Source organism: Convolutriloba macropyga, chromosome 3 (genome assembly GCF_964194025.1).
Source record: "Convolutriloba macropyga chromosome 3, txConMacr16.3, whole genome shotgun sequence".
Lineage (NCBI taxonomy): Eukaryota > Metazoa > Xenacoelomorpha > Acoela > Convolutidae > Convolutriloba > Convolutriloba macropyga.
The window spans coordinates 13,193,067-13,201,618 of record NC_134470.1 but is presented as its reverse complement, the minus strand read 5'-3'; the positions used below and the strand labels follow the sequence as shown (position 1 = coordinate 13,201,618).

Sequence of the window (8,552 nt, the reverse complement as noted above, 5' to 3'; positions counted from 1 at the left end):
AGCATTAAACTCAAATTAACTACTTGAAACCTTCAATTCCCATCAAAACAAGCCTAAAACTAATACAGTATCATAATCCAACCTCATAATCATCAAAAGTTGCAAAAAACTGCTTTCAAAAGCCGCGCGTGAACAAAAAAAATTGCTCACTTAGAAAAAATTCCTCGAGTCGTAATAAAGACAGCGCCCCAATACAATTCAAATTCTTTGAATTGTAAAAAAACTTAGGAGCGCAATAATAGCCGCCTGGAATTGCTGACGCGGCTATTAACAAAAGAGAAGACCAACAGTAGCTCCTCCCAGCTATCTTTATCGCAGCTATTAAAAACAAGCATTTCTAAAAATGGGTAAATTAGATTTATAAAGTCGGGCTATACAATTCATGTACACAATTTGAAAAACAACGAAGACTCATGAGTTCATAATGCAATGTGTCCAAATTGTAAATGCAGAGCTGCAGTCAAAGTTCAGCTTCAACAAAAATAACTAAGGTCGAGAGTATTTAGCTGAAGGGAAAAGAATTTCACGAAGGGACGAACATCACTAATAGTACAAGAACTACACTGCAGCCACTTCCACGCTAAACTCTTCAGAAATCTGTAGGCTTAATTTGTCGTTCTCCATCCTGTAAAAATATCAGCATTGCTTTTTTGAGCAAATAAATACCCAACTGTTGCCGTCTCGAATCAGGCCATGTACTACACACTCCATAACAATCCCCTTTCCTCTGATTGGTCAATCTATTCAGCCCCAAAGCACCAATCATGAGCGCTTCTCGAGTGTACGCTTCGGCTGGAATCGCGTTTTGATAACATTGCAAGTTGACCACACCGTATCCAGATTCCCAAATGTCTTTGATATGTGAAATCTTTTCGGGCAAGGATGTCGAATCAGATTTGGTATGTCGGACAGCTTCGTTGAAATGGCTTAAAGGCCGAGAAGCTTGACCTTTTCCGACGTAGAAAATTGCTCGCACGAAATATCCGAACAGTTCTATCTCGCTCAGGTCTCTTGATCGGTTTTGGAGGTTCCTGTGAAATAGTCAACCAGTTAACGTAAGAAGCTGAATCAGTTTTAAAACATTCCATCATTAATAAACAGAAAATTTAAGCACTTTGTTGAAGCAACTATAGAATCGATACTCTTCGTATCAGTGACTCAAGTTAAGCACAGATATCGAGAACTGTTTAAGTAAAGCTTATGAAATTAAATTTATCCTGCCGATGCAATCATATTGATAGCATAGCACCGATTGATTATTATCAATTGAAATTTGCCGGGAAGCGATAGAGGATGCAACTGTTGTGAGTGGTTCAGGCTTCAGTGTACAGTTTATGAAGCCAATATTCCTGCTGTTCAAAATTGGATCCATACCTTCTAAGCACTGACAGTTGGCTGCTGATATTCACTCACAGTTAACATTGTTTGTTTTTGTTTGACATTCACAGTGTTCATTTTCTGATAGCAGTTCTGTTTTTAATATGAAAGAGCTCAAAACTCTTCTCATAGGAAGGTGAGTTTCAGGTTCCTTTCATGGAAAAATATTTTAACCCATATCACTTTTAAATCGTTGACTCAAAACATACTAACTTGGTTACTCGAGGGTCTAAGAGGAGATAGTTGAAGCACTTTTTTCTTTTGCCCTCTCTCCAGTTGCGCTTAGGGTCACCGAACAATGACGTCATCAGCTGCTCTTCTCCCTCCAGGTCAGGCAGTGACGTCACCACAGAAGCTGCAGCACCTGTTCGGGCTCGTTCCTCAAGCATCAGATAGTCAGAGAGAAGTCGTGGAAACTCTGCAACATATTACAATAAGAAGTTCCGAACCTTCATAATACCAATTATTTTTAGTTTCTAAGATTCATTACATCCGCGGTTCATTGTTATTATTTTACTTTTTTTAATTTGTTGAAACCTATTCAAATAACATTTTTGATTCATTTCTAATTTAATTACAGGATTCAGTTATGCTACTTTGTTACTATGCTAAATCAAATGAAGATGCTAAGCAAAACAAGGAGAAAAAGGAAGATTAACAGAAAATGGTTCAATAAAAAGATGTTCAAGTGAAAAACTAAACAAACAAACCATTAGGATTGCTGCTGTATTCTGTTTGTATGGCCATCATACTCTCCTTCTGAGACTCTATTGATAGCTTCTCAAAAGATCCATCCAGTCTCGCTTGGAACCCCGCCAGTATCTTGAGATAGATAGATCTCGTCGTATCTGTCACCGGTCCATATTTGCTGCAATTTAGTGACTTTAATCTGTCAAAAATTTCCGCATTGCTAAGTTGCTGTAAGTTATCAGTGACTCTGATCGAATCCTGCTCTTGAACTGTGCCTTGGTTCGTGGCATCGTTATTTGAAGCTTCCTTTGGTTCAACTCGCGAGCTGTTAACTGCTGGTTGGAACTCACTGTGAATCGAATTTTGTCTAGTTGAAGCGGTACGACAGGATTTCCAGTCATTACAGGTGACGAAAGAAGTATTGAAAGAGTGATTGCTCAAATCGTTAGTCATCAAAGATTCTTCCGATTTTGGTTTAATGAAGACTTGTTCAAACACAAAATCACCTTCTCTAATCAATTCACTGCTCACTTTCGAACAGTTACTAACTCGCTTGGAGTTGTTTCGATTGAATATTGAGCGATAAAACTGAGTAGGAGAAACCCGAACACTGTCGTTTGCTCTTCTAGAATAACTAAATGATGAACAGACAAGGTCCTCATTTGACAAGGGCGATAAATTATTTTCATCACTTGAGTGCGGGTTCGAATAGTGGCTACTCGCTTGATCTGAAAAGGTTACTCGACGCCCAGAAGCGATAGTTTTTCTAGAAGTGGTTGAGCTGCCAGTAACTTCATCTATTCGTGAAACCTTTTCCAGACCAGTTTTGAACCCTCCTGTAAAGTCATCACGATATAAAAAGCTGCCTGCTTGAACAGATTTGGCCTGAACAGTTTTTGATGAAGAGTTTTTTTCTACCACCCTTTGTACAACTGGCGAATTAAATTTAGATCCGCATTCATTGCACTTAGTTGAATTATGGACATGTCTTTGTTTTGTCCTTTTCACATTTTTAAATTTTAGGCGTTTAGAATGTGACAGCGATTTGGGTTTTACATTTGCACTGTCTATCGTGTCCCAGAATTCAGAGTCAGACCTTGGCTCAGATGATTGGCAATTTGTGGTGTGTGGACTGCACTGAGTGTATTTAGACTTCTGATTGTATTTCAAAGGCATCGATACTTTTTCCCGAGGCGTGAGCTCCATTCCATTGGCGACACATAATTCTATCGGAAGCAAGTTATGGTTCACCAATTCTCCACTGTTCAGAGACAAATTTTGCTCAAGTAATTTAGGTGTTTTTAGAAGTTCTTTTTCAAGTTCAAGATTGTTTTTCTTCTTCCAGAATAGCAATGGACTGTTAGTGAATGACTTCCTAGGCTTAGAATGCTGGTTATTCAACGGAGAGCAGCACATCGAAACATCTTTAGTCACGAGTTCTGGTTTTGAGAGCTTCTCGTTTGACAAGGATAAAGATCTTCGACTAGGAGCAAGGGTGACATCCAATCCTGAATTTCTTCTATGATTCGAACATCTACAAGTACAACTGCCTTCGCTGAAATTTGGATTAGAGAGTGATTTTTTCTCTCTGATCACAGGATTATTAGGCGAGGAGACATCAAGTTGGGCATTCGGCTTCAGTCCAACAGCTTCACCATCAATTAAAGAAATCTTATCCAAGTCTTTCTCAGTTATTTGCATGTTCAGCAAATTCTTTGCACTCTCAATTGAACTGCAAGTTGAGCCCGAATTCGAATTTTGACTTGACAGACTTTCATTACTTGAAATTGGTTCGTTTTCGCTTCCACTGCTTGAGGCTTCGGCTTTAGCTTTGCTGTTACTTCCCGTGATCTCTTGATAAATGTTAGTTTGACCCGATGAGAACCTTCGACAAATTTTTTCAACAGCCTCAACTTTGGTTGAAGGTCGTTTATGTTTCATCAGATTGGTTGGGGAAACAGCTGGCAAAGACTTCGCCAAATTCTTCATGAAACTTTCTTTACCAGCATTGCACTCATACCACAGTTTCAGTTTTCGCTCTAACGGATAGCTAAAGTTCATCCGTTTCTCAGAGCAGAAGCATCGTTGGCATTGATTACTCACAATTTGTTGTCGGCTGTTTTGACTTTCAGCTAATTTGACGCTGTGGTATTTGGAGAAATGGACGCCCATTGATTTCAACATCATTTTATCAAAATGGCGACGTCTTTTCAGTGATACACACAAGTCACACTTTTGTGCCTCTTGGTCACTGGTAGCTGGCCGACGAGTCCTTGGTACATCTAGAATAAATCATAACATATAAATACACGACGTATGTGAGGGTTTATAATACTCAGTAATTCTTGAACAGATATAACTGATATATTAGATACCTATTATAACCGAAATGTGGCTATGAACCTCAAGACGAACCAAAAACAAAACAAGAAGTCTCGCATCGTTATGCCCGCGTCATATAATGTTCCTACACTATACTATTTATAATGCATCACATTATAAAGAAATTGCAGGACCGCTCGTATACGTTGTTCTAACTGTTAAGTCAGACTTGAAAGAAAAAACCTCTATTAATTTTTGTCCTAAATAGATCGCGAAAAAGATGTAAACTATCAGAAGTGTCAAATATGCTCAACCAACTACCCTTTTTCTTGAATTGTCACTATTGACTTGATTGCATTACACTTTTCTCATTGCGTAGTGCATGTTCCATAAATTTTGAAAAACTTTTACTGTCAAAAAATAAAAGCGCAGAAAAAGTCAAGCAAAAATTTTGGATAAAACACACGTTTACAATAATTGCTTCAAGCTTCGTTTGAGAGCAATTAAAAACTATCAAGTGTTTCGAAGATAAATTAATAGTCAGTAAGCCAAAGAGCATACACTAAAACGTGGTGCTATCATTCAAGAATCTTTGTGTAAATAAAGGAAACCATTATAAAACAATAAACCTTTAATCTGGAACAATTTTCTCAACAAGAGGAAATAATAAGAAAAAACAACACATTGTTTCTGAATTTCAAATTTCTACAAGGAACCTATAGAAGTACAGTAATCCAGTTGAATAATTATTTTTGTTGAAGCGTTGTTATTCAATTCATTAGTTCGATGTTTTTACCTGTCTACAATAGCGTAAATCATCACAATAAAATTTTGTTTAAATTTGAATTTAAACTGCCTTCAAAATCTTAGCACTTTTCAAAAAACGTAAAAAATAAGGTTGAAAAAATTTCCGAGATATTCACAATGCATTATTGAGGAACATTAAATTTGAGGTAGCAACAAGACAGTTGACTGCAAGCTTAATTGATGCGTGACATCTCCATCTTCAAACTATCAATATAATTTCCGTCAGAACTTCATAACACCTCATTGACCTTGAACAATTACTTTGAACTTAAGTCGAAGTTGTATGGGTTGCGCATGAATAAAAATTTTGGACATCATTAAACAATATCTCTCGGTTGTTAGAAAAAGCTACTGACAATCATTGGGAAAATCAGATCAATTGCTGGAATCTTCAAAATGTTATCCTATTTCTTAAAATCGTAAAATATATTTTTGTCACCCTAACATATCCATGTATGTAGTTTGAAGTTGTCAGCACCGCTTCTGTTTTTAGAGAGGCAACAGATCTAGTGGACGCAATTTTACACCTTGCTGCTACTTTTAGCTGATAAAAATGGTTTTTCTCAGAGCAGCTAGTCTTAGAGGTCTTTGTGTTATTCAGGAGTATGTGGACTATGGACTACACCCTCCCCACCTCTTGGGACAAGGGAAGAAAGAGGAGCCCGTACCTAAATCAGTACCATAATTTGGTTTTTGATTCACATCTAACGCCACCAGTGGGCGTCTCACTTTCTTCTTGGGTGCAACAACTGGCGAAAATTTTGGATCCATGTCCATATCGGAGCTGGAACAGTCACTACTGCTGTTTGAACTGCTTGAGCTCTGCTGCTCCTTGAGATACTTCTGCAGGATCCTTCGTATCTGAAAAGTACAGCAATTATAAATGAGGAACAACCGTTGAGATACGAGACTTGTGATATCATAAAATTTCTTTCAGTCGTGGACGAACAATTTCGGAATGTTTAAAGTGAAATTTAAATTCTATTATTTAAACAGCAGTCTTTTTATAATTATACTGCATTGAAAGGAAAACTGAAAAAAGTTGGCGAAATAAACGTATGAATACCCATTGCAGGCCTAAAACTACAAAAATTCAAAACAATATCGTTATAACTTGTTTTCCATCAATTTTCAAACAAAAGATAAGCTTCAACTTTCACTAATTAACGAATGTCGAAGGTTAATGCAACAAAAAAGCAATGAAGTTTATGCTTTGTAGGATGATAAAGTGTTGACTTTTTCACAGTCCCATCCGTGATGGAATGCACTCTTCTCGTCTTGGTCCAGAATGTCTGGATCTCCTCCAGATGCCAGCAAGAGCTTCATGGCCTTGGGCTTCTGTAGAATGGCACTTAAGTGCACTGGAGTGATGCCGTCACAAGTCGCTCTAAACAGAAGCCTACTTAAAAAAACATTGAACTATTCAATGAGCTTCGATTCCATTTAGAGTTGAAATCTGAGTTAAAAGATGTGCAAACGTATTTTACTATGTTGCAGAAAAAAATTTGATCACATTGAGTCTAGGATCTCCTAACTCTTCACATGCCATCGTCGTTACAAAAACCCTTTCCAATCCTCATCTCTGCAAGATGCCCCAAGATATACATAAGTGGATACTATATACTGTTGAATGTAAGTGCAAGGGTTACAAATTTTATTTTTTTTCTGCAATAGTTAAAGTAAAGTTACCTTTGTAGCAGCTAGAAATGAACTGACCTGACGTTAGGATTGGCTCCATATTGCAACAGGAGACGGAGGAAATCAAGCGAGTCTCCCAGAGGTTCCAAACCGACTGCCAAGTGGATGGGGGCCATACCTCCTTTCTCTTCACATACCAGATCACCTCTCGCTCGCAAACACAACAACACTTGGCACAACCTAAACAATCAATCTAACTTTTTGTTTGCGGCTCTTTACCCCGATTTTTTGGGTTATGACATTTAATTGAGACTATATACTATGCAATTTGAGAAGCTTTATATGCGAATCTTTCTTCTGAAGAGCAAAAGCGTCTGATAATTTGTCGAACTTAATGCAAATAAACATTTTGATAGACCAATTTCCTAAAATGTCTCCTTTTTCGATGAATAATATTTTGTTTTCATAACCTTGCGTGAACTAACTAATGCGTGTTTAATAACGAAATTTGTTTTAATACCCTTACAAGAGGTGGTACTAGCCACTATTATCTATAATCAAGGTAAAAAACTGCATGGGTAGCCATATTATACCGTGGGGAACAATTTCTAAAATTCAAAACAGATATGATTTAAAATTTGAGTTTCTTGCCTGAACCACAAAAACTGCACTCGTTTCAATTCTTCATATAGCCGCACAGTTTCCTTATAACTGACATAGCCATCAGTGACAGCAAGATACATTTTCCCCCACCAACAATCACTTACCCGTAGTGTTTATCCTGTACAGCGTCCATCAATTTCTCAGCCAGGAGGGTGTCTTCAATAGACTTCACCGTGACGTCACCTCCCATCTTCTCCATCACCAATTGTTGTTGCTGCTGTCGTTCCATTCTAACTGAATCATTATTTGGGTGATGAAAATGACACGAACTGTCAGGCGGGATGTTCATCTTCACTGAAGAGTCCAGTCCCAAAGTTAGGAATCGGATGACTTTAATTCACCCAGTGGACAGTAGAATTTTATACGTAAGTTTAAAACTTTGATTTAAAAGATAAAATAAAATCTTTTATTAGTTTTGATATTCTGACAACCTGACTTGAGTTGAATGTGAGTTATGTGGAATATTCGAGGATTTAGAGCTTTCGGGGAAAACTCAAAAGATAAGATAGGTCAAATAGACTTAATAATAAAAGTTGGTAATAAAAATAAAATTTTCAAATGAAAAAAATGAATTTTGTCAATTTGTGATTTGATTAAAGCTGCAATTAGTCTCTCAATTAAACAGCAATTAAGAATGTCCTACTTTGGTTGGTGCTGTTGATTGCAAGTGAGTCCTGTGGATATTAGCTTCAGGTGTGATCAATTAAGCGCTCAGGTATTTTAGCAGGTGTTTCCAAATTTTGATCGATTATTTCGGGACGTCATTAATTAAGAGCTATGGGGGAAAATACTGCAGTAACAATTCACTTGATTGACATGAAATTGTGAAGATTAAAGTAAATTAATTTTTGTAATAGAAACGTCTGCAACTGTATGTGTCGAAATAGCAAAAGACGATGTTAGAAATGGTAATTTCTATCAGAAACAGGATCAAATTAAGAAGACATTTTTAAAAACCTAGTTGTTAATGAAATTAAGCGAAACAAAAAATTGTTCAAATCAGTATGAATTTTTTTATCTTAGTTAAAGGAATAAGTAGGCAAAACAAACAATAA

At 37.0% G+C, this 8,552-nt stretch overlaps 1 protein-coding gene across 1 annotated transcript; it reads right to left on the bottom strand.

The window, feature by feature from the left end:
- Nucleotides 1-334: 334 nt before the first annotated feature.
- LOC142335958 (uncharacterized) lies at nucleotides 335-8,449 on the bottom strand. The gene is made up of 7 exons (XM_075384374.1): nucleotides 7,602-8,449; nucleotides 6,913-7,074; nucleotides 6,433-6,583; nucleotides 5,865-6,057; nucleotides 2,088-4,349; nucleotides 1,591-1,795; nucleotides 335-1,031 (listed from the first exon to the last, which is right to left on the bottom strand). Exons 1-7 carry the CDS (start codon nucleotides 7,784-7,786, stop codon nucleotides 590-592), a joined length of 3,600 nt encoding a protein of 1,199 aa, XP_075240489.1. The 5' UTR covers nucleotides 7,787-8,449; the 3' UTR covers nucleotides 335-589.
- Nucleotides 8,450-8,552: the final 103 nt, after the last annotated feature.

What these genes read in the sequence shown, in the direction of transcription:
- LOC142335958 (XM_075384374.1), bottom strand. Translation starts at nt 7,786, where the DNA reads ATGAACATCCCGCCTGACAGTTCGTGTCATTTTCATCACCCAAATAAT. An exon ending in GTACAGGATAAACACTACGG is followed by an intron (nt 7,075 to 7,601) that starts GTAAGTGATTGT and finishes TTGATTGTTTAG; the next exon opens with GTTGTGCCAAGTGTTGTTGT. An exon ending in TTAGACCCTCGAGTAACCAA is followed by an intron (nt 1,032 to 1,590) that starts GTTAGTATGTTT and finishes ACTATTTCACAG; the next exon opens with GAACCTCCAAAACCGATCAA.